The 27388-nt window shown below is 35.0% G+C and overlaps 1 protein-coding gene across 3 annotated transcripts; it reads right to left on the bottom strand.

Annotated features, from left to right (window-relative positions):
• Positions 1 to 237: 237 nt before the first annotated feature.
• foi (solute carrier family 39 fear-of-intimacy) lies at positions 238 to 26965 on the bottom strand. Of its 3 annotated transcripts, none has more exons than XM_013321243.1 (7): positions 26789 to 26965; positions 4469 to 4993; positions 3113 to 4185; positions 2689 to 2825; positions 2500 to 2580; positions 1895 to 2082; positions 238 to 1592 (listed from the first exon to the last, which is right to left on the bottom strand). In XM_013321243.1, exons 2-7 carry the CDS (start codon positions 4877 to 4879, stop codon positions 1446 to 1448), a joined length of 2037 nt encoding a protein of 678 aa, XP_013176697.1. In that variant the 5' UTR covers positions 4880 to 4993; positions 26789 to 26965; the 3' UTR covers positions 238 to 1445. The 3 variants fall into 3 exon arrangements, with proteins under 3 accessions (XP_013176697.1, XP_013176699.1, XP_013176698.1); XM_013321245.1 differs by lacking the exon at positions 26789 to 26965 and adding an exon at positions 15501 to 15570; XM_013321244.1 differs by lacking the exon at positions 26789 to 26965 and adding an exon at positions 11287 to 11370.
• Between the last annotated feature and the right edge of the window lie 423 nt (positions 26966 to 27388).

The following is a 27388-nucleotide window of genomic DNA, read 5'->3' as shown; positions in this document are numbered from 1 at the left end:
CTTTGAATTTCTTCTCAGATATGTGCATGTTGCATCACGATGTTTTCCTTCACCGTAAGAACGTCGGATAAATGTACATATGTAAATCGGAAATGGAAAAACACATTGGTACATGGCGGGATCCGAACCTGCAGATTGCAAGTCAGGTGCTTGCCACTGAGCCAACAGATGAAAAGTATTAGGAAAAGGTGTATAAAGGGTTTTAAAGCAGTAAATTATGCACAAATTCATATATTTTTATTATAAATCCTATTAATTAAGTAACTGTTACATGATTAAGTAAACTAAGTTAATGCTTAAACTTTACAAGGAAGTTGAGCACAGACTAAGTACATCACAATTTATTTAAAAAAAAAATTAAATTGGAACACAATCCTTGAGGAGTATGTCTAAGAAATAATACATATTCTTAGGAACTGTTTACCAAAAGAAATTAAAACTAAGGGAGTTTTAAGCACCCATTTTAGTATTTTATAGAAAAAAAAACCAGCAAAGGAAATGTCAGACGGCTGATAAACATGAATAGCATTTGCTAATTGTTTACATAGTTTGATTTGCATAAAATATATAAATATGATTTAAATACATATATAAAAAAACATACATCTTTCTACTATATTAATAAACAAATATAAGAATTCATATTTTAGTAAAAGATAATTTTTAAAGATTTATCTTGATTTTCCAAAGACTAATCTCCATTTTCAAACTGAGAGTGAGTCTTCATGACGTCTTCGTGAGATGTCAAAGAATAAGCATCTTCAAAGTAATTTAAAACTCAATGATTCTGGACATAATATTAATATATATATTCCATTAACATAGTATTTGACGTATATATGTATTTAAATCTTGCCTGTCAATGATTAAAAAAACACTAATTTCTATAAATGGATAGGTAATTTGCTTGGAAATTATATCTTTTGCTTTGTTCCTACATAAAATTGCCTTTTGAAGTTCCTGTCAGTTCAAATCCTCACCACCGCTTGCAAACGCTACCATCATCAAAATGGTGATAATCAAATAGGAACAAAATACAGCCTATCCATATATAGAGGTGTGTTCAAAAATATTAAAAATAGATGTCGACACTCAATTTCTTGTACTTAACACGATTCGATTATTTTATTCGATTACTGTTAACTTATATGGTCAATATGACCAGTCCGAGGTTTGATACCTCAATATTGAAGTTAGGAAAGAAAATCACTTACATTTTAAATAATTCGTCGTATTACACATTTCACTTTGAGTGCGTTCAAGTTCACAGTTGGTTATATAATTTGACACTGGGTTAGGGGAACATTTACACTTAAAACACATATCACTGTTATTCAAGGCTTCACCGGAAAGGTTCAACCTTCACCAATAAAGTCCATCTTTCACCATGTAGGTTCAGATTGCACCAATCAATCTGACTGCTCGTGTTCTTGCTGCTTAGAGGTTCAGGATTCACCAAAGAGGTTCTTGAGGTCATGCTCATAGAGAGCAATGACCAGCATGACACCGATGCCAGTAGCCAGCCCCATCAGCTGCAGCAAGCACTGGCACAGCGTACCCTCCTTGCTGTGAGATGTACTCAGCTCCGGCATCTGACAATTTAAAATATTGTAAAGAAGACCAGATATTTTTATAGTGAAAATTTTAGATTTTTGGAACTTTCCATTCATTATTTAGTCCTATCTAATTTTCTTACATAAAACAACAAAAGTGTCATCAAGTTTTATCAAATGTTAACAGTACAAGAATACAAAGTACTACACTAAAGCACTTATTTATCGTTTCTGAGTGCAGTATTTAGATTTTCACAATTATATTTCTGTCTCTCTCTATTGAAAATTCTCCATAAGCTAAGGGTTTTTTTTTTAAATAACTACGTATATATTATGGTTACCATATCAACGAGTGCGATGTACAAGAACATGCCGGCGGCGGCTGCGAAGAGCCATCTTGTAGCGGAGGGCGCGTGTCCCGCCAGCACTCCGCACACCATGCCCAGCAGGCACAGTGCTGACGACAGCACGTTGTACCACACCGCGCGCCGCGCCGACATACCCGCCTTCAGCAGCACCGCGAAGTCACCTGTAATACCCCAACTTTGTTACACCCCTCGACGTACATATGCACTAGCACTTTTGTTCCTGACGTGCCAAATCGAAAGCCGGGTACTAAACTTCGAAACAATAAATGCTTGACCACATTAATAGATTTTTTTTCTGTAAATTTACTATAATTCTTTGTACCATTCCAACTAAGCTCTTTTGCTAAGATATCGTTTACGACAATAGTCGAATGGCGGAATTTGTACCTCCGAACTTATGATCGGAAATCCGTACCCTTAACCATTAGGCTATTGATGCTTCATTTAGAATAAATGAGAATAAATGTCATAAACTCCAAATACATCAAACATAAGCAGTTTTTTTAAGATTACACGTATTCGTAGTCAATATGAACAAACATAAGGCGCTTGTTCAATTGATTCTAGACAATACTTACCTAGTTCATGAGGCAGCTCATGGCAGAGCACAGCAATCGCTGTGGAGAAACCACCGGCGATATTTGACGAGAATGCAGCACCTACAATACGAAACAATTACTCTCATAAAACTTGAAATCCGGCTCGAAGGACCAATATCGACATCAAAGTCGAAAAATAAGCTGCAATTTAGAAGTTATATGACTCACCGATAGCCATGCCGTCAGTGAAGTTGTGTAAACCGTCACCCATGATGACCATCCAAGCTACTGAGGACATGGAGGAAGGCGGCGCGTGCACGTGCCCGTGCGCGTGGGAATGCCCGTGGTGGGCACGCGAATGCTCCCTACGAATAACACATAAATATTACTCTTCTTTCATTTTCTTATTTATTATATTCTAAATCTTACTAATATTATAAACGCGAATGTTTAGATGGATGGATGGATTTTTGTTTGAAGGTATCTCCAAAAGAGCTGCATGGGTTTTGCTGAAATTTTGTATAGACGTACAACATAGTCTGGAAGACCACATAGGCTACTTATTATATATTTCTTTAATTCCCCGCGGACGGAGTCGCGTGGGACAGCTAGTCACGAATAAGAGTAAGCATCATAACATAATTTGACTTACCTCAAAATTACAGTATAACTGTCACCATCCTTTAAATCTTTAGCTCCTTCTTCTTTATGATTAATGTTATTCATTTCGACAACTGCGGGAGTGGTCTCAGCTTTCAGCAGCCAATCTTTCGCTGTCGGCTCGTTTTCTTTTCCTTCAGTATTGAGAGCATTCGATGACACCACACTGACGGAGTTGTTGTGCTTCTTCTGGGCCTTCGGACTCGGAGGTAGACCATCTCTGACGTGATGCTCATCATGTGTGTCAGTATCAATCTCATCGTAACAGTAAGGGTACTCTGAATACTTGTGCTTGCAAGTCTTCATTGTCGGATCTCCTTTCTCATCTCTCTTGAAGATCTTCATAATATTATTCGATGTGGAATTCGTTGTTGGTTTACCATCAGAACAGCCTACTGCTTCATCTTTTAGCACTCGGACTCTTGAAGGCAGTTTATCTTCTTCCAACTTCTGCCTTCTCTTCCTCCATTCTACGACAACTGTTAAACCTTTTTCGGTAAAATAGAAGAATACTACGCCTAGCATTGCTGCGAGGCCTTTCCACATACCATCATCGTGCGAAGCTCTGGTATCGACACCGGTTTCTTCGTGACTATGTTCATGCTCCATTGGGCTCATGGCATGAGGCATCAAATGCAATAGAGCATCACCACACAACGTACCAACAGCTAAAGCGACTAAGAATTGCAACAGATGATTATAATAAGTTTTGTGCATTATAGGAATAACCGCGACACCTAACAACCCACAAGCACTGATCGCGAATATACTTAAAGAGGAATACAACCAAACTGTGTACATATTTTTTGAATACGCATTCTCTAAAGGTTTAAGATCTTTGTAATCTATTCTATAAGGTATGTTAGCTTCTTTAACACAACCAGATTTTTCTAATGAGGTACCGGCGAGTTTCTGGTAAAGTAGGATAGGACAGATGGCTTGTAATGTATCCTCTGATACCGAGGCATCAGCCTCGTGTTCTGAAGCGCTGTGTTCGCTGTGCCCATGATCGTGTGGTTTTAACCTTGAGTTTACTGTCGTAACAAGCTCTTCACTGCTTACACACTGAAACAAATAACAATTTATAAACAATTACAATTTTTAAACTGCTGTTTTATCTGATGTTCTTACGGTTAAGGAAATCGTGATGCTGCACATAACTGCGAAGAAATTGAAAAGATATGTGATGGCAAGCAGCACTGGGCCAGCGTTGACTATGACATTGTCACGTCTAACTTAGGGTAGTTGGAGCCCCTCACTGGGGATGTATAGCTGATGATGAATATTAAAAGAAACTACATTGTTCCATGTAAACTTTAGTATCCAGATTTTTCGTAACCATACTTACATTGACAACATCCTCTTTCGCTTCAGTTTCACCATAAAAATACACTTTCCGTTCAACTTTCTGTACACCACCTTCCACTAATTTATGTAAATCCAAATCTTGTAGCATTCTATTAAATCCGGTCATATTCATTGTTGTTGTGGTCGCATCACCATATATACTGAAGATCTGTTCCACATATGCGTTAGGATTTACATTTCTGACTTCCCTCTTCCTTCGTATCTTGTCCAATTTAAACTGATACCTCTGCGAGTCTATTCTTCGTTTACCAAGATCAGCCATCATGTGTTCGGTGTTTTTTATTTCTGGTTCATAAGATACGATGTCTTTGTGTATATCAATATGCGAGGCACAGGTATGCGCTGCACAGAGCAGGCAAAACATGCATACAGTCACCAGATGATGGGACATCTTTATCACCTTTACTTATATTTTTAGTACTTTCATATAGTTGTATTTTCCGATGAATCTTAATCCATGTGTTCATAAAATTGTTGAAGCGTCACGATATTGACATAGCTCGATCTGTGAACAAACAATATAGTATTGACAGAGTTTTTTTTATAAGAGAAGGGGAACAAAGAATCGGCAGGAACATCGAGTTGATCAAAGACACCCATGGACATCTGCAATACCAGAGGAACTGCAGATGCGTTGCCAGCCGGCAGTTTTAACTACAGGCTGGTTCAAAGTACAATACTATCAATAGTCAAATTACTAATTATTATTTCTGACTACGTTTGATTAATTTGGCCTGGATAGGTCACAAATGACCATATCAATTGCATATATTAAGTTAATAGAAATAAAACTACATATTTTCGTTATTAATGTAAAAGTTTGAACATATGTATGTATGTTTGTTACGAGGTATCTCCAGAATGGCTGCATGGATCTCGCTGAAATTTGGCATAGACGTAGAACATAGTCTGGAAGAACACATAGGCTAATTACAAATTTCTCTTTAATTCCGCAGGGACACATATGCGAGAGCTAATCTTATATTTGATTTCAAAGAAACTCCGAGACTGTAACGAGATATGACGTGTAAAAATAACAAACGGTTCTCTATATAAACTGGAACGTTTAGTGTCCCGATATGGAAACTTCTCGAATGCCAACCGCGTGCTGTGGCATACTTGAACCGTGTGTTTCCACTGCCGAAACATTTGTACCAAAACGTGTCATCTCTCTCATACCCTTTGAATAAACTGAGACAGCAGATCGTATTACAAGTTACGCTTAGCAAGTACAATCTTCATATTACGAGGGCCACACATCGTGGGGTACAATTTCAATTGCTGATTATCTGATATTTGACGATATAATTGAAACACAACGCTTTATATTTGTTAATATTTATTAAAGAGAATCCTTGTCTTTAGATAAATATGAAACCCGTATTAGCTTTGACTCTGGTTGAAGAAATAAAAAATATGTAGACTGGATTAGAGATAAATGGTGACTTTATATTTTTTTGAGTTTAACATATTAAATACGATAACAGAAGTAGAACAAATGATTCCATTGATTAAACAATGTCGTCTATAAATTAGAGGTATTATAAATGCGAAAGGATAGATGGATGGATGATAGTCAGTATCTCCAGAAAAGCTCAACGAATCTCGATGAAATTTGGCGTGCCTATGCGTAACGTAGTGCGATATTTTTTATTACTGCGCTGATAGTCGCGGGCAAAAGTTAGTATACAAATTCTTCTCAAATAACCAGCCAAACAATGAGACTCTAAAAAATAAAAATGATGAAAACAATATTACAAAATTTTCAGTATCTGTCGGTCACGTTACATTATCGGATTGATGATATATCGACGAGTGATGGTCACGTCTACCGCTTGTCAGTTTTAACGAGCTCAAATAACGGACATCATAATTACTGAATATATAACCAGATACACAGACTTGGTTTGTTCCACTATGCTCCATCGTGTTGCCTTTGTCCAAATACGAGTTGACACAAGTTTTTATTTGGTTTCGACTGTCATAAAAACAGAGATAAATTTAATAAAAAAACTTAAGGAGCGTATCCATCAAACAAATGTGTATAAAAATATTACTACCTATAAATACGTTTCACCAATCAAAGTACGAGAGGCTTATAGAGAAGCTCAAAATCAATTAATTGCTTACGCAGTCCTTTAGTGTTGGTTTCTCATAGTAAATCTATACTAAAAGTCTGTCTTAGTGACCATTAAAAAGCTGAGAGTTAGGCAGTAAGACAACATTTTACATTTCCGAAGTTCTGACTTCTTAAAAGTTTTACGGTACTAATCGTACGGCGACAAGTTGAACACACCAATGTCTGGTCAGCGGGGGACCAATCGATTTGTTCCATCGCTTATTGTGAACTAACGAACCATTACGACAACTGAACGGACACTCGATATGAAGCGATATCTTTAGAGTTTCCGCACACTAGAGAAAAAGTCGCCCGATAGTTTGCATGCAATGGGTACCTCCATACATCATCATCAGCTCATTATACGTCCCCACTGAGGGACTCGGAGCCTAAATCATAGGCCATAGTCAACCATACTGGCCCAGTGCGGGTTGGTTGACTTCACACATATCTTTGATTTTTTTCTCAGATATGTGCAGGTTGCATCACGATGTTTTCCTTCACCGTGAGATCGTCAGGTAAATGTACATAAGTAAATCGGAAATCGAAAAATACATTTGTACATGGCGGGATTCGCACCCAGGTCCTAACAGATTGTAAGTCAATTGTTTGTCCCCTGAGCCACCTACGCTCTACCTCCGTACATTTTCATACTGATTAAGCGCCCGATCTAACTATCGGGCGACTAAGTTTTTAGTGTGTGGGGAGGCTTATGTTTGACCAAAACAATACCAGACTAGTGTCATCTAAGAGAATATTACAATGAGTTTCATCTTTATTGACACATATTGTCATCTCTCACATATCCTTTGAGAAGGTAGAGACAAAAAATGCTTAGGCAGTCGATTCACGATAACATTAAAGGTCTGTACAGACAGACCGGGGCTGGTAGGGCATTTTTTTATCGCAAATTATATTAAGCTTTACATGACTTAAATAAGGATTGATTTTACTTTGCAAGTCTTTTTTAAGGCCAAAGATAATCTTAGTAATATTATTGCGAAAGTTTTGATGGATGGATGTTTGTAAGAAGATATCTTTTTCGACACGACGACGAATCTCGATTGAATTTGGCACATACAGAACATAGTCTGCAATAAAAAATCAGCTACTTACTACATTTTTTTGCGCGGACAGAATCGCGGGCGATAACTAGTAATGTCTATATAGGCATATGATACAAATTTAAGTGTTGCCATAGTAAAAACTGTAGCAAACTATATTTAAAGTTAATATCGATTTTAGCCAGCTCATATTTAACCTTCATATGGCGATGTCACTAACCGTCTCTAGAGATTGTCGTGTTAAAAAATACAATAGGTTAACACGATCGTGCAACTTTTTTTAATATTACTACTAACAATACTAAATTAAAAAAACTCATTTGACTCATTATCATCAACTTATATATGTCCCCACCAAGGGGCTCGGAGCCTACCCTAAGTTAGGGGTGACTAGGACATAGTCAACCATACTGGCCAAGTGCGGGTTGGTTGACTTCACACATATCTTTGAATTTCTTCTTAGTTATGTGCAGGTTGCATCACGATGTTTTCCTCCACCGTAAGTACGTCGGATAAATGTACATATGCAAATCGAAAATCGAAATACACATTGGTACATGGTGGGATTCGAACCCAGGACTTGCATATCACTAGTCAAGTGCCTAAACCTGTATTCCTAAGACAATAACACCACACTCTTACGAGTATCTGGGGCGCACAGTATCCTTATTTATTTAATTGCTATAACTGATGTACAGGGGACGTAAAGGTTTTTGCAGAATATCATTGTTTTTGTCCCCAGGGGTAATAAACATACAGAAGAAAGACCCTATCTCTTCTGCAATACAACGCTCAATTATAACTTGTTTTTTTTTTCTGTATGTTGATAGTTAAATGGAGAGCGTCGGTGGCTCAGTTGTCAAGCACTTGACTTGCAATCTGCAGGTCCTGGGTTCGAATCCCGCCATGTACCAATGTGTTTTTCGATTTACATATGTACATTTATCCGACGTTCTTACGGTGAAGGAAAACATCGTGATGCAACCTGCACATATCTGCGAAGAAATTCAAAGATATGTGGGAAGTCAACCCGCACTTGGCCAGCGTGGTTGACTATGGCCTAATCACCCTTAACTTAGGGTAGGCTCCGAGCCCCTCGGTGGGGACGTATAGTGAACAGATGATGATGATGATGATAGTTAATTTTTTTTTGTGTTTTAAGCGTTGTAATATCTTTGAACGGATTAAATGTCTTATCATTGCTATATAATCATTCCTAAGTGTACATTCGATCTAAGAAACCCACACTAAGTGAGACTATGAGTGCGGCAGTATGGCTTTTATTTTTATTTCAATGAATATCAGTTTCCTGATAAACGTTCACCAGAAACACGAGCCAGTGCAAATATTTTTCGAGACAAAAATATTTATCCACATTTCTGATAACCGAAAACTTTAGCGAGATTGCCAAATGATATTATTTTCAACGAGTGACGTAAAGGTATACCTTATTTCTTACTAATATAATGCGAATGTTTGGAGGGATGAATGTTTGTTTGAAGGTATCTCCGGAACAGCTCAACAGATCTTAATGAAATTTGGCACAGATGTAGAACATAGTCTGGAAGAAGACTTAGGCTACTTATTAAGATATTAAAAGCAGAAAAACTATGGCCTATAACAAACCGATTTTCAAAAATTGGGTTTACGTTATTAGCAACCCATATACATCACATCATGTTTACGAAATGTAACTTTTTGATATTAAATCCAGACAATCCAAATTTAATTATAGTATAGATTGAACACTTAAAAAGGCTAACTAGCATCAATTAAAACCAGTTCAATGCCACTAAAATTTTCACGTAATAAAACGAACTGTCAAGGCGAATCTGCGTCACTATACTTGTTAAAAAAAAAGAAAAAAATTAGTAAAAGATACAAGACATCTACTAGGTTAGTGGAACATCATTATCGACTTCCCGTGCTTAAACTAGGTGACATACGAACGGACAAACATATTTTCGTAACACCTTTTAAATTGATAACGCCAAAACTGTATCTAGTTTTAAAATATATCGCGACCACTTCACTTCCATCGCTAAAGATATCGATAAGGTTTGTTTATTTTATATCAAGTACCCTTAAATAACTTAAGTAGGAACATACATGTAAACTTTTTTCTATTGAACATACTTATTGACAAAATAACGGTTATTTTATTTGTTAAGTCGCGATTGCTTGGTTATACTTAAACCATTTGTTATATATTATTATACTTTATTTAAGTTATTGCGAAAAAAATTAGCAAAACTCCATAGAGCTGTTTTAAAAAAATCCCAACTGCTAACTTCAACACGTGGCAGAAATCTAAATAAGTAACAATACATCTATTTTGGAATCGAACCTCGACTCACATTGTATAAGGCGTCCGGCCAATGACCCACAATTCGCACGAAGCCAACAACCAAACCTCGCGCGATACAATTTAACCGAACGTGTTATAACCGCGTGGTCATTGCAATTTTCACGTATCACTTTAGTTGTTTGCTTTTATGATTTAAAACTGAAAAGTTGCGCAACTGGCCGCACTCCGAACAGTTTAACGACCTAGATTACTTACCGTGGGTTTCCGAGACTAATATCTGTATAAAACATATCCCCTGTCTTTTATCTTTGACAAAAACCGAGATAATATGTTTTAACGGGGATTTTAGACTTAAAAACCGACGGTTATTACTTTACCGTTTCCTATATTTAGCGTGGCCTTTCACAAATACTAACTACTTTTAGACAGTATTAGTTAGAATCATTTGGCGCGAATGACGTGCTCTCGTTATAAAGTCCAGTGTCAGAATGAATAGTGAGGGGAGGTAAAAGTCGACTTTTTAATAAGGCTAGTGTTGCGACAAAACACTATCACATTTTCGGATTTTCTTCCTAACACTACGCAGTAACCAAAAATGTTAAGCACAAAGGATCTTTTTGACTATTTGAAACTCTAAAACTACTAGTAAGAGAAAAAGAAAACTACGGGTTCCATACAATATTTTCATAATTAGAACGATGATACAACTACACATATATTTTTAAAAGGAAAAATTAAATTTTCTTCAATGTTTATACCAATTGAACTCCAAAACTACTGGACTGATTTTAAAAACTGTAATACCATTAGAATGCTGCATTATTCCTGAGTGCCATAGGCTATTTTTATCAATTTAAATATAATTAAAATTACCCGAGCAAAGCCGGGGTATAAACTAGTTAATATACAATTATAAATGCTATGTAAATGTAAATAACAAGGTTATGGCGTAAGAGTGTGGTCTGAAAGACGACGTGGACAGAATTAATGAAATATACTGACGTTTTTGACATGTGTAACAGATGCACGGACAGACACGAGGTTGGATGTTTTATATGTAGGAATTTTCCGATTCGAATCTATACAAGCATAGATTATAAATTCCGAAAATATTACGTTAATTAGTTATGCGGGAAAGAAGGTTTTTTTTTTAATAATTATAACGAAAAAATGCGATACCTTAAAATAGGTATTATCGGCGAATAATCTATCATGAAAAAGTAGGTTTCAGATCTGAAATATCCTTTTAAATACACATATGTTAATATAAAACATTATAAATAGTATTGAAATAAATAAAAACTCACATAAAATCAGCTTACGGATGTAAAATTTCAAGGCTGCAACGATAAAATACGTTACCAACACAACGAAGGCCCTTGAATGTTCCCCGTTAGTCGTTACACGGCGTTATAATACATCAGCCTCCGTTTACCTCGAACGAAAGACAAGGACAGAAGACAAACCAATTTAAGCTGACCAAAGATCAAGGTAAAATGGACTTTAACGCATACGCATAGAGCATACGTTAAAGACACATTCATGCCATATGAATTTCCAAGTCATCAAAAACTTAAAAGAAACGCTGCGTCATACAATATTGTACTCTATTTCTATATTCTTAAAGTTGATGTCACTTGTATTGACGTCACAAGTATACAAGTTGCAACTGTATATGGGTTAGGCGAAAATAAACTTTAACCCGTTATAATAAAGGGGTTCGTTGGTGCAAGTTAACGAATAGGAAACGAAACGCAACGTGCCTCCACTTATAACCGCGTGACTCAACTCTTGTGTTGCGGACTAACGAAATAATAATAAATTCGTTAGACTTCAGAGAAAAACGTGCATACACGATCGAAAATGGATACCAAATTAATTCTAGCCAATGAAAAATACATATTTCATTGGAATTTTAGATTGTGAATCACAAAACTATAATAAAAACCAGCTCTCGCCCGCGACTCCGTCCGCGTGGATATATTATATATAAAAAAAACTTAATTAGTGTGGCCCACCCATCCACATCACATCCATCTAAACATTTACATTTGTAATATTAGTAAGTTAAATAAAAAGCAGCTGTTCAAAGCATAAATTCGAAAAATAAAAGAAATGACTAAATAGTATCCTATGTCCGTCTCCTGGCTCTAAGCTACCTCCTCACCAATTTTCAGCCATATCGGTAAAGCCGTTCTTGAGTTATAAATAGTGTAACTAACACGACTTTCTTTTATTTATATATACAGATAAGGAAAATACACGAAAAAAGAAGCCTAGTTCCTAGTTTTTATGGTCAAATCTTATCACGTAAATGTGTACAATAAGCAGAAAAGTTTGCACCATGAAATGAAAACGTAGTTAACATAGTTTATCCTCGTTACTCGTTGTAACGAGGGCGCGAGGAAAGGAACGGCACCGTGGAAGCATTTCATTCCAGTCTCATATTAAGGAGTTAGTTCTGAACGACTGAATTGTGCATATTCTAGATAACATATATATAAAAAAAAACTAAAAATACTACTTGCATTCTACAAATGCTAATAATTGTTAATTCAATGTATAAATACACTATTACATAGGTACTTTTATGAAAGGTTCTCAATAAGGGGCCGTTGTTTGCGAACCCCTGTTTTAAACTTCCAAAGAGTCGGGCCGCATTCGCAGACGTTGAAATAACCACAGACGTCCTTCCTTAGGTACATTGAACCGAAACACCTTGATTCGCGGTACTAATTTTTTTTTCTCATCACTTTAATGGATCTGTCTACCAAAAAACAATACTTAACAGTCGATTTTGGTCTTAAGCACAAAGGTAATAAGAATCATGTTATGAACAGACTTTGTGTTTGATTTTTTACATTGAATTTAACTAGCGTTTGATCATCTTAAGTAGGGTTGGATTTAGCTTGAATTTTAAAGCCACGGTTTAGTTGTCGATGTCTTTTAGTCAATTGTGATGTAAAAATAGAATCAAAGATTAGGAAGTGGTCAGATTGTCATAGTTAACTCAACTGAAATAGAAGATCTACAGTTGAAATCACGATTCCTATGCGTGAAGGAGATCTGGACACCAGACAGCTAGCAGCTCATCGGCTCACAGACATCGCGATGAGCTGTCCAATTAGTTGTTGGGCAGCTCAACTGTTCAAGTCTATGTGACTTGAAGTTTTGATTCGGATCAGAAGCGATTTACACATGTCTAGTCAAAAATTGTTTTTATTTCGTCGCCTGTCTTTGTGTCTACTTTATCGAAATTTGTCAACCCTAATGTGCAGAGTCGTAATAAGGAGACGTACGCGGTGATGGAATAACGATTTTGCTGTTATATGGTTAGGTTAATTACTAACCACGATTAAGTTTTAATTACTTTTTAATGATTTCTATATTTGAGTACAAAGTTACAAGCAAGTTTCGATTGGTATTAGATATATTTATGTTCGTATAATATATAGCATATATTGATTTCTCTGTTAAGGATGTCCAAACTACAAAATAGAGATAGTAGCATTGATTATTTAAAAAAAAAACAATTTTTTTTAATACACCCCTTGGATTTTAATTAAAAATGTTTAAAAAATACGTAGGAAAACTTTAAAGACGTCAATATTATACAAAACTGTGTGTAAAGTCAATTACATCAGTTTGACGTCAAACACAAGATGGCTACGAATCGATAACGCGTTTAAAAATATTCACGTGTTCGATTCCATTGCAAAATAAAAATAACTTTTACTCGATTCGGCTTTCTATCTAAGTTACAAAAATAAAACTAATAAAATAACATATAGAGCTTTTGACCGCGAATACGTTTGCGTGGACCTAAAGAAAAAGTAAGTAGCCTATATGTTCTTCCAAATTATGTTCTACATCTATGCCAAATTGCATCAAGATCCGTTGAGGCTTTCTGGAAATCCCTTAGACAAATCCATCAATCCATCCATCCATCAATCCATTTAAACTATCGTTTATAATATTAGTAAGATAAACATCAACAAAGGATAAGTTTTATCTAGATTTACGACTTAACATTTTTATATAGTCAACCCAATCAAAGTGCATTTTACTAATATAAAGTAGATTAGAACTACGGCTTAGTCGTTGCGACCTCTAAAATTAAAATATTTGAAACACAATGTCAATTACTTAGCCTTTAATAATTATCAACAGAAAATATAAAAGATAAAGACAAAATTAAAAAAAAAATACCTTGGATTTTTAATGCCGAGAGTATAAAGACATATTTTTTTAAAAGGGAATGGAAACCCACGGTAAAGCACAATAGACCCTTCCGAGGAATAAAGTTACAACTTCGAAAATATAACTTTATTCTTCAGAGTTAAAATATTCCAAATAGTGACGTAATATTACTAAAACTTACTATTGATAGTTGGCAGTAATACTTGTCAATAAAATTGTTCAATCGTTTAAATATAAGAGCGATAAAAAAAACTACAGTAAAGCGCGTCTGGAATTTTTGTACATGGTTCGGTACAAAAACCGACAACAGAAACAAGACAAAAATAATGTCATCCCACTCACTCCTTTTGAATATATAGAGACAAAAACACATGACAATATTTAACATATAAAATTGGCAACAACATGAAATTAAAAAAAAAATCATAAAGTTTGGCCGCTCTATAAATTAGGGTACATTAAAGCACAATCAGATAAATTTACGTTGTTTACTCATACAAAAAATTTCTAAACCTTTGATGTTACTCATTACACTTTCTATATAGATAAATATTTTTTTTTATGTCATAAGGTGGCAAACGAGCGAGCTGCTACCTGAAATCGCTGAAATAGTGAAGTGACCGTTGCTCATAGACATACGCAATTGCATATGCGTTGCCTACCTTTAATCGACGGAGGAGAGGATGCACAGAAAGAAAATATTTTATCTTTCCATGCATCCTCTTATCCGGAAAGTCCACTTCCACTTCCTATCCTTTCCTTATAAGAAAAAGGGTGGGAAGGGAAAGTCATTTCTAATTATATTAAAAATATGTTATAATTTTCACACATTTGCTCACGGAACCCTAATCAACGTATCACAAATAGTCGTAACAATCAACTTGAAGACCATTCATAAAAACAAAGGCAAGATAATTCGCAATTAAATACGCTTAATAAACAATACGGGGAACAAATTAAACTAATGTCAACAGTCACGACCGAAATCAAAAAAGGGAAAAGCAGAGTAACAAAAAAAAATTGACTCTATAAATGGACTGGCTGTAAGACGTAGTTTTAGTGCCAAATTGATTTTCACCATATTGTAGCTGATGGTATCGGTTTGTAGCGGTGGTGTGGATTCGAACTAATAATATAGAAAGAATTAACTGTCACGTAACATCAACAAGCACGTTTAAATCGGAACAAAGCAAAAGCTATCATTTCCAAGCATTCGCCTATCCATTTGCAGAGATCAGAGTCGTCAATACTAACACATCACAGACACTTCACCACAGAAGAAACATAAAAAACAGACACGACAAAAAAGTAAAAAACAAACCAATAAATACTGGAAAGTTACAAACGCGCGGTTTGCGTTTCGTTAGTGACAAACGCGCGAGACTGCGAGCACAGCGTGCCGTGTGCTAAGTAAACATAACGAGTAGTCGAATGCCGATAACTCTATCGCAACGATAACGCGCCCGTTAGCCGAGTAACGTAACGCACGGCGGCGTTATACGGACATTGATTATGCAACGCAGACGTGGCAAAACTATTGAGGCTCGTAGATGCATTTTTTTACCTAAACGCTACGAAACCGCAAAAGGAAAATTTACACCTATTCCTTAATTAATGCTAGTAAGCTCCATTAATGTTAGTAACAATCTGCTTTTCTATTGCTGTAGTTATTACGTCATGTATCGAACTTGTCCATTTACTTTTAAGACTAATCTATACATAGACCATAGATACTTAAGTACTAAAAACCAGGAAATAAATTTAACTATAATGCAACAAGATTGTATTATTACAAATACATATATGTTGGTTATTTCTATTCAAATTGCCATAACAACTGTAACAATTGCCTGGCATAGTTTTCTGCCTATTTGCCATTCTGCGGGCATGCGTGATCAATGACGTGCATATAAGGAAAAAGCGATCGAGTCTAAACGGCACCAGTGGAGGCCGTGTAAATACAATTTCATGGTTCGTACTCTATTCGTAGCGTATAGTGCGACAAACTTGTATGGCCCGGTGACAGAATACATTAAATATTAACCTACATAAAAATTAAATATACATAACAGCTGTAGTCCAACAAGGATCTTGTACTTTGATAATATCAGCTATGCCCACCGGGTCAGATAAGCTGGTAGGACTATAGTAAACTAAGCAAATGCCTGTAGTATCGTATGTTAGTTTGGTCTTGTTTGTAGTTAATATTGCAATACAATAGGGCAATTGTTACCTGTTTCCATATTATATACTACTGATGCTGACATTACATAACAATGACTGTTATTTACCTCGACTTATTACAGTTATTTCAATAACAAGGTTTTAACCTTACGTATATTTTTAGGGTTCCGTACCACGTAGAAAAAAAATCGGAACCCTTATAGGATCACTTTGTTATCCGTCTGTCTGTCTGTCAAGACCCTTTTTCTCAAAAACGCGTGAAGATATCAAGCTGGAATTTATTTTTTAATTTAAACAATTTACGATTGTTTTTAACGTTTAATACCTAGAAAGGAAAAAAATGAACCCTTATAGGATAACTTTGTTTTCCGTACGTCTGTCTGTCAAGACTATTTTTCCAATGTTTTTCAGTAAGATTTTAAAATATCTAGATATACATTGATCATTGTCTAATCTAGCTTAAAATCAACTTTAGCCAATTTTAGATTATTTAAATATTTTAACCTTGTTTAGTTATTAACTTTCTAAAAATATCAATAGATTTTATTTATAAAAACTTACAAAACATATTTTTTGTATTCTACCAATTTCGGAACATTAAAATTCTAGTTCCGGGACAAGTTTACAAATAAACCATAACAACTGACAAACTCAGAGACGTTTTATAGTTATCTAAACAGTTCCTTAGTGTAGAATCTTATACAAAATATACACTAAGGGACTCAAGCTGTCGCTCCGGACGTCGTCCACTTCGTATGTGTTCTTCCAGAATATATTCTACATATGCAAAATTAAACCTTCTACCAAACATTCATCCAGCCAAACATTCGTTATTATAATATTAGTAAGATTAGTAACATGGAAGCCCTACCCAACTGTTAGTAAGAAAATCCAGAAATGAGCTAGTGTATTGACTCAACACTAGCCTTACTAAAATGTAGATGTTTATGTCCCCTCACTATTCATTCTGACACTTGACTTTGTAACGAAAGCACGTCATTCGCGCCAGAGGATTGTAATAATGTCTACAACAATTCATAACTGGATAGGGAACAATACTTTTTTTAATCCAGTTCATGTATAATAAAATCCAATAAAATCTTGTTAAACAGGGATTTAGGTCTTACATTGAGAGTATCTAAGACCTAAACTTCTTTTTAATGATTAATATCATCATCATCAACCTGCCCTTATACCTATGGAGGGTCGGCACAGTATGTACTACTCCTCCATACATCTCTATCAGTCGTCATATCTGAGTCTACCCCTTCCTTCGCATATCCTCTTTCACACAGTCATTCCATACTTTTTTTTAGTCTTCCTCTACCTTTGTAGCCATGCACATTCAATCTCATGACTTTTTTGCTTATATCATCATCATCCCTCCTCATAACATGTACAAACCACGCTAATCTTTTACTGCTCAATTTCTCAATCAATGGCGCTGCTGTCAAGCTTCCTCTAATATACACATTTTTAACTTTATCTTATCTTAGCATACGCATTTCAGTTACATGCCATCTCCTTTCATCCGAAACCTCGGTGGCCCCTTCTTAATGATTGGACAAATTATAGAATGTTTTAATTCTATTACTCAATAATCATATGCAACAGTTCAAACACTTTAAAGCTACCAAACTACGCACACGTTATGAAATAACTCAAAAGAAATATAAGGTGATCTGAGTCGGAACAACGAGAAAAAAAATACGAGTAAGAAATATGGCTTTTGTATACTTTCCTATTAAACAAAAGCGACGGTTTTTGTTGTACGTATTTTTGTTTTAACGGTTCGTTGGTTCGCCTACAAATCTAGAGATTCCGGAACACGGCTTAGATTGCATGAATTAAATATGAGAATAGATTTTGTGATAACACTAAAATATTTATGAGAACTTTAAGACTCTAAGAGAGACTAAATTTAGTTATTACTAGAGCTATTCCTGTCCATGGGGTTTAGATAAAGTGCATTCGCTCCTAAGCGATTCCATAACCAACTTCAAAAATGTATAGAACTGACAATAACTATCGATAAGTCACGTAATTATCGCGCCTCAGTTCCATGCAATATTGAAATTCGCTATAGAATCGATTCGAAGCGAATGCGTTTTGTCAAACCCCTCTGCACTCCTGTAATTCTGTTACTATATGTATGATTTTACGTTTTAAGTTCATGCCGGAGACCTAATTTTAATTCTCTTCCCCTTTCCAACCTGTTTCTTATAAGGAACGCTTAGTAAGAGGAAGTTGGAATTGACAGAGGAGAGGATTCATAGAAAGGGGATATACCTTCTTTCTATGCATCTCCGACTCTGTCAATGAAATATATCTAGCTAGGAATATCTACAAACGCCTATGGGGGACAGTCACTGCGCTATTTTAGGTAATTCAATTGACCGCTTGCTTGTTAATCACCTTTTACTATGAAAATATCGGTTTCGTTTCTTAGAAACTGTTCTCATTAACTTCAGTTTCTACTATTGATAGAACGAGATCGAAAACATATAGTTGTCCCTTTTTATCAAAGAGTGTGAACGAGTCGAATATATTTTTTAAAAGGTGTTGACTGTTAAATGTGGAAAGTTACAGTTAGGATGATTTCATAAATTCCTGTAACGTAAGCCGAGACCGCGGGTAATTCTTTGATATGTCGTAATATTTACCATTCAAATATACAAATGACTCCAACGATTGTACATTCCGTTGATATTGGAGCAAACGTAAACACGTTACAAGATCATATGTTATTAATTCAATTAATATACTTACGTATTTCAAATAGCACAAATCCAAATGCACAAAACACTAATGTTTCAACAGTGAACCTTTGGGAATGATGGACATCCCAAAACTGATACAAACCAAATCGATGTACAGCATTTTATATTGAAAAGCGCGGGAAAAACGAAACGACCAATGCGGAAGCAGGAAGGATGCTTTTTTACAATGAGATCGAAATCGGACGGTCCATTAGGCAAATTGTTAGCGCCCTTTGTTAAGTTTTCATTCTTTTCACAGTTAACGTAATTGAGATGAAAAAAAAACTTTCATTTGAACCAGTTTTTTAAGTTAGCTATTTGTTGGTTTATTATCTATCAATTTCCTCGACTCTTTACATTGTGAAGATACGGCTACCGCTGTTTTTGTGGCCATTGTTGTCATGGTGGTTTTAACATCTCAATCAGTTTGACAGGTGACAGAGGTTTGTAACAGGTTTTGCGCTCATACAGAACAAAGAGAACAACTAACCGTGGATTTCTAACACCAATAACTCCGTTTAAAACATGCTATCTTTGTTTTGTCAAAGTTTTATGCAGAGATATCGGTCTCAGAAACCAGTAACTGTAAAAAATTGTAACCGTTGATATCCACAGCGAAACATATGTCTTATAAGCTGTTGGCCGCGACTACGTCCGCGCGGCATTAAGAAAAAACTTAATAAGTAGCCTATGTGGCCTTCCCGACCGTGTTCTACATCTATGCCTAATTTCAGCAACATCATTGCTGCCGTTATGGAGATACCTTCAAACATCCATCCATCTAAACACAAATTTATAATATTAATAAGATGTTAATAGTAGAAAATCACTAGACAAATTTCAGACTGTAAACTCAAACTTTTCTAGAAAAAAACCTTTCGACCAAAAAAAATTAAAAATCGACGCACCAGAGGCGGAGTTATGCGGTATCACACATAAAAATGGACGAATTGATAACCTCCTTCTTTTTGAAGTCGGCTAAAAAGACTTTGGAGTACAGAAATTATATCTACAATACGTGTGCAATCATTGATGAATCGTATTCATGCTAATGGCCTTTGTCCATTTAAATATTTATATTTTTACTAACATGTATAGGAATTTTAACAGCAATATAACGCTAACAAACCTGTGTCACCGTGAGAACCACAGGCTACATTCATTTCAGTACAGCAACGGTTAGAACTATCGTACTACTAAAGAATTGGTTCACAGCTTTACTAACGATAGTGGAAACTTATCCTATATTTTAAAGCGAGTACACACTAGGGAACTATATTTTTTGAGTCAACGCTGAAAGTAAACAGAGCAATGTCAAAATTTATATAATACGATATTATATCTTTCAGTTATTTCGTAAAATTTATGAAATCAAGACGCACTGTACGAAATGTTTTTAAAAATTATACCAGGAATAATTTAGTATTTCTGACGTTTAGCTTTACTTGTCTACAGCTTTGAATTATAGGAAAACAAGCTGTCGCCGCGACTCTGTTCGCGGAAATAAAAAACATAATTAATAGCCTACGTGTTCTTCCAAGCTATGTTCTATATGTGTGCCAAATTTTCATTGAGATCCATTCGGCTGTTCTGGAGATACCTTCAATCGACCATCCATTCACCAAAACATTCGCATTTATAATATTAGTAACATATAGTGGAAATATTGAAAAACGCGTCTATTGTGTCTCGAAGAGAAAAAGCGTAATAGCGCGGCTGTTGGGCGTGTAATGAACGGGATCTGGAGGTTTTTTAAACGCGCGTTCAGTCGGACAGTGTACACGTAGTCTTAATTTCCAATGTAACATTACCCACGCAATGATAAATGAGTGAACACACTAGCGACACCTGTGTACTCATTTATTGGACTGTATAAATTTTCTTAAAGTGCCACAGTGCAGTTAAATCAGCAATATCACGTAACATTTGCTACTGCAATTACATTGCTATGTGCAAAGTATACAAACGAAGATAATATTTATGTATATAATTTAGTAGGAGTCGTATATATTACTAATATTATAAATGCGAATGTTTGGATGGATGGATGTTAGAAGGTATCACCAGAATAAATACAACATAGATGCAAACATAGCCACGTGGACGTAGTCGCGAGGGATCACTGCTATGAGTCTAGTCGTGGAGTTACGGTACTCCACGACTACGCGTAGTTTCTTCCTTGTTCATCATTTCTCTATTTGTCTAACAATCTAATAGTAGGATTGAAATAGATTTTTTTCAAATAGCGTGTTAGAGTGAAACGCGATGAGCACACGCTATGAACACTGCGATTAAAATAACTTGATACTAGTTTGTAAACAAAGGTCAAACACGAAAACCTTTTAATCAACAACCAAAATGGTTCATTGCGGCCTTGCAAAACTTAATTAAAATTTCCACTTAAACGTATCAGAAAGTAAATAAATTACACTATTATTTGTATTTAAAAATAATTATTTGAAAATTTAAGTATATCACGTATTTACACACGTGAATTTGGGTATGGTGTTGGTATTGGATGGATGGGGATGGTTATTGGATTGTATGAAGTTTTAAGATACATACAAACATATAAGTAAATTAATTAAATTCCATTAATACAGTTTTCACGGTGAAATAAAACATCGACGTGCTGCAAATATCCGTGAAGAAATTCAAAGATATGTCTACAATCAACTTGTACTTGGCCAGCGTGGTTGACTAAGGCCTAGACATTCCTAACTTAGGGTAGGCTCCGAGCCCCTCAGTGCAGACTTATAGTGAGCTGATGATGAATACCGTTATTCCCATCTCTTTTAAACTTCGATATCTTTATTTTTAAATGCAAATTTTATTTTAAAAAATATTGTCTAGCCGAGTTATCTGCATACGAAGCCCAACACACGGTGTAATGAGTCTAAATGAGATAAGGGATGACACCGTTACAACAGTCTTATTGCCGAGAAATGCATCATGTAACCTTATTTATATATGTATTGAGTTTTAATAAAATTAGCATCGAAAATGTTATCTACACACTTTTTAATTAGCGGCTTATCGTCCAAATTATAAAAGTCAAAAGCCTTTCTTAACCCTCGCTCACTGGAATCTTAATCATAACATTACTACTCTTTGCCCGCGATTTCGTCTACACAGAATTAAAAAATAAGTGTGTATCATATGTTACTCGAGACAATGTTCTATGTCTATGACAAATTTCAATAAAATATGTTAAACCATTGCGGAGTTATTGAGTAAACATGAGAAACAAACGTATCCCACGAGAACAGTTTTCCTGGATCATAGTGTTAGGATGAAAAACCGACAATCTGCCGGTGTACTGGCACAATACTATCCTTACTAAAATGTCGACTTTTATGTCCCCTCACTAATTATTCTGACACTTCACTTTGTAATGAAAGCGCGCCAAAGGATTCTAACTAATAATGTCTAAAAAAGGTAGCCTTTGTGTTCTTGTAGACTATGTTCAACTAGCATGGTTTAACCTGGAGTTACCCAGTAACAAACATTCAAACTTTCGCATACGGAGAAATGTAATGACACGTGTGAAGTCAAGCCGCAGGGTCTGCTATTGACTCCCCCTAGGGTACATAAGACTTTAGTTGGTCTTCTACATAGTTTTGAGGGTTTAGACAAGATTCGATAACGAATTTCAAAATTGTATGGAACTGATGCGCGACTATCACATCACTTAACGAAAGCTCTTGCCAGTTCAATACATTTTTGAAGTTCGTTATGGTATTTCGGAGCGAATGCACTTTGTCTAGCCCCACTGTATACTTACATATGGACGTCATAATTAAGAGGTCGTAGAGATCACAAACTTTGAACATTAAAATAAAAATAGCTGACAATCGATTTCCTGTAATCTGTTAGAGATAAGTCTTCGTATCACGTATTACGTGCTATTGTCACGTAACACAAGCGACCGCTAGTGGAATAACAATCACGGCATTGGACAACGGGCCCTGACCCCAAGGTCGCGGGTTCGAATCCTAAAGGCGATGACTAACTTATTACAGTCGAGGAAATAAATACAAATTCCGGAGTAATAATAATTAACGTAATAATACAAATAAGACGAAAAATCATATTAACATATACTGTAAATTCACAAGTTGATAAGATTCTATACAAAGTGGGTACTGAATTTAATTCTCTGACTTCAAATAAATAAATTATACCTAATACGGTAACAATATTAGATTTAGTGGGTAGCGAATTTAATTCTCTGACTTGGACAATGATCTATTGATAACTTAGTTAATAATAAATATATTTGAGTATAAAAGAGTTCTTTTATAAAGTCTTATTCACAGGAAGACAATCGAAATCTTTATTTTTAAACGAGATAAAAATTATAACAAGAAAATCTTTTATATAATCTGTATTAATAAAAAATACTGTTTTGTATCAAATTTGCGTTTCAATGCTGCCTTTTTTATATTCTTTGAAAACGTCTGATAGTGTCAAAGATTATAAAAATATTATCCTATAAAATCTGTATAGACGTACTTTGTATTTATACTTTTATTTCACACTAGTTGTCACCCGCATTCGCACGAAATTAAAAAAAAATATTAGTCTATGTGTTCTTCCAGAATATGTTCTACATCTATGTTAAAGTTCAGTCATATCCATGCAGCCATTCTGGAGATACCTTCAAACATCCACCCACACATACAAACATTCGCATTTACATTAGTAAGCTCAGTATCATGTCGGTACACGACGCTAGTTTTAGTAAACATCATTATCATCTTACTAATATTATCTAATTGTAAACGTATAATACACGAGTTGGCAATAAATACATACTTATTAATATATATAAATGCGAATGTTTGGATAAATGGATATAAGAAAGTATTTCCAGAATGAATCTGGCTGAAATTTGACACAAATGTAGAACATAGTCTGCAAGAAAGAAAACTAAATTAGTAGCCACATTGACTATTAAGTTTTTTTTTTAATTTCGTCAGTTACGCGAACGACTAACGTTAGAATTATTTGGAATATTGTTTGCGTAAATAATTATTTGTCACCAGGAGTTCATACACAGTTAACATAATTAATCTGTCCTTTTCAATTCTGTGTACCTTGTAGTCAAATCTTATGTATCCATTACGCAAGCCGCGTGACGTGTCGTTCGCGGCTCGGACGTGGATATTTTGGTATTACACTCACGAACCATCACGCCCGCTACCGACGCGTTCCAGTTTACATTAATTCATACGTCTATTTCTTAACCTGGGGTAACATTTGGTGTTGTCAAAGATTTTAATAGTTTTATGGCAAATCAAACTGTGTTAATTGTAACAAATTTCGATTTAAATTGGTTATCACAAATTTTGGCCACTAAGTAATAAAATTAAAACATCGCTCCTTAAAAATCAAAATCGAATTAAGCAACGATGTAGGTATTATAGTATTCAGACATCTAGACGGCTCTTAACTTCGCGCGAGTCAATGCGCATAACGAAATTTACGTGTAGGGGCGCGTAGCGGGATGCGGGGGGAGAACACAGCACAGCGCGCCGATGTCCTTGAGCCGCCAAGATATATGAAAAGAGTAGTAACTATCATACGTTAATCTTTCGTCATACTTTAAAATATCATGTTTTTATTTTAGAGGTCATTAAATATTGTCCTCTGGGAAACGCTATTTAACTATGTATACACAATCAAACAGCCATATCTAAAGTGCAGCATTTAATTATAACGCCCCGAAAATAAATCCGATGGACATAACCTTTATGCGTAGCGTAAGGCCAGGTTTGCTCAAAATCAGCGCTGGCATATAACTGGCATACTACAAATACTAACTGGCACCAGCGCTACTGTGCTACTGTACTGGCATGATGTAACCCAGACATGATATTCAAGTAATATTTAATTATAGAAGAGCATCATTTAACTCAAGATAAAGGCCTACACTTACGTCTCTGATGACATATATAATCAGTTGAATGCCCTACAACACTAGCCACTTACTGATACGTAAAAAATGAATATTTAATTCCTATTCACATATATTACTAAAGATAAAAAGATTCAAACAAAAATAATTCTTAACCAATACAAAATAGAGCACATAATAGCATAAATTAACCGGTAAGGCGTAGCATTACGATGTTAGCTCGTTATAACGACGACGCTGTGTAAAAATAACTATTTTCGTAACCACAATAAAACGTGACGTTCACTACATCGTCGGCCCACTGACCTACACGCAATAAAATGACACACCCGCGCCGCAATGTATACGCGCTAATACCAAAACGTCGAATTCGATGAATACGTAACAATGTAGATAGAACGCTATTGTCGAAATCTCGTCTGAATCTCATCGAATGATATGAATATTTTTAGACAAGTTTACATACATTTTACATCAAATCATACTTATGAATTATTAATACATTAACTATTGCACTCGACTCCGTTTACATGGTATTAAAAAAACTTAATTAGTAACCTACATATTCTTCCAGACTATGTTCTACATTTGTACCAAATTTCAACAAGATCCATTGAGCCGTTCTACAGGTACTTTCCAACAAACATACATCCATCCACTCATACATCTAAAATATTAGTAAGATTATGAATATGCTGTATAATTAGTATCAAAGGCTATTCACACTGATCATACATAGAGCAAGTTTACATGCTGATTTAAGATACTTTTTCTACACTATGTTTGTTATGTAGTGGTTATAATTATGTATTTATACTGGTATTAAGTCTAAACACTGGTAAAGCTTCATATGGTGTCTGCAAATAGGTCTGTTTAATAGTTAGAGTAGAATCTCACTGCACATTGGTGTAGGTACAAAGTATGTAGTATATTTCAAATGAAAATGCTTGTCAATGACCTTGAACTGACCAAAAATAGGAGAAAAGTAACTCTTAAATACATATTTATTTACCTATTTATCAAATATTTGGTTAATATATTTAAAATGGACAATCTATTTTACTATTTTGATCATGATGTCTTGGTGTAGGTACATGCATGTTTATATTTAATATATATAATAGATATATTATTCCCTAACAATATAGTCCAATGTTAACTGATATAAGTCTCTTTTTATCAAAGATAAAACAAATTTATAAATATAATATGCCTTTGATAATATAACTTTCACTAACTTTCTACATTGCTTACTGCAAATATGGCTTCATAATAATCTATTTTACTGACACTGACTTGCATTAGTTAATGTTTAATTTAATAGTTATATCCAATTAAAAGTTGTCCATAGAAAATATTTTTAAAGTTAATAATGACTCATATTTTGAAATTAGGTTGTATGATAATTTAGTATTTTTCCTTCTGAATTAAGAATTGCTATCTAATTTGTAAAGAATATATTTTATAGTGTAAGGAGAAGGGCATCAGCGAATTAAGATTGTTTACATTTTAATGGAAACAAATGTATTTAAACCGATAGTTTTACTAAATAGCCGCTTCTAAAACTGTACAGTAACTCATTTACTCATAAATATATTTTGCCGCGCGCGTGGGTTTATCTTATAAGCCGTCAAAGATAGAAGAAGAAGCAATTATAATCAGCCAACCGTCGACGCTGGAACCGCGACCCGGCATCCAAATAAAGACATAAAAGTATGACATGTCTACCATTCTACAAATACTGACCTGTTTTTTGCATCAAAAGCTTCAAAGACGTCACATTGAGATTCCATTCAAGTGTTTATTATAAAAAAAACAATGAACATTCACAAATTCAGTTCATTTCACACAATAACCATTTATTTTTTACGAATTTCTTTTTGTGACACTCGCGGAAACCAACAATCGGCCCGACCGCTGGAGCGTAACACAACAGATTATATAAAAAAATGTCAAAAAATAATCTCCATCATAGATATAGTAAAATACAGCTTTCCATCTTTATGTCAATTATCCAGAAGTATAAAAATTAGATATTACTTGTATAAAACACTGCAAAATTTTGCGATTTACAATCATCAGTAGCTCTAAATTAGTGTGTATTTTCTGGTCCTCGTCAGTCGTGGCACCAGTCAGACCGATGCTGGATAATGGACTATAAACTAAACTGAAGTAAACTTTACGTAATGCTTTCTACGTTATGCAGCCAACCTCTTTCTGCATCCAGGGAATTCTTGAAGTTCCATAATGAAAAATTATGAATTTTAGTTTTTCTTGAAAATAACTAGTAACCGGAAAAGGAAGAGGAATAACCGAAAACAACTGTCAAGAGAAAGTGACATGACA

Source organism: Papilio xuthus, unplaced genomic scaffold, assembly GCF_000836235.2.
Source record: "Papilio xuthus unplaced genomic scaffold, Pxut_1.1 DF825946.1, whole genome shotgun sequence".
Classification (NCBI taxonomy): Eukaryota; Metazoa; Arthropoda; class Insecta; order Lepidoptera; family Papilionidae; genus Papilio; species Papilio xuthus.
Note: the sequence above shows the minus strand (reverse complement) of the source record. Positions and strands in the feature narration are given on the sequence as shown.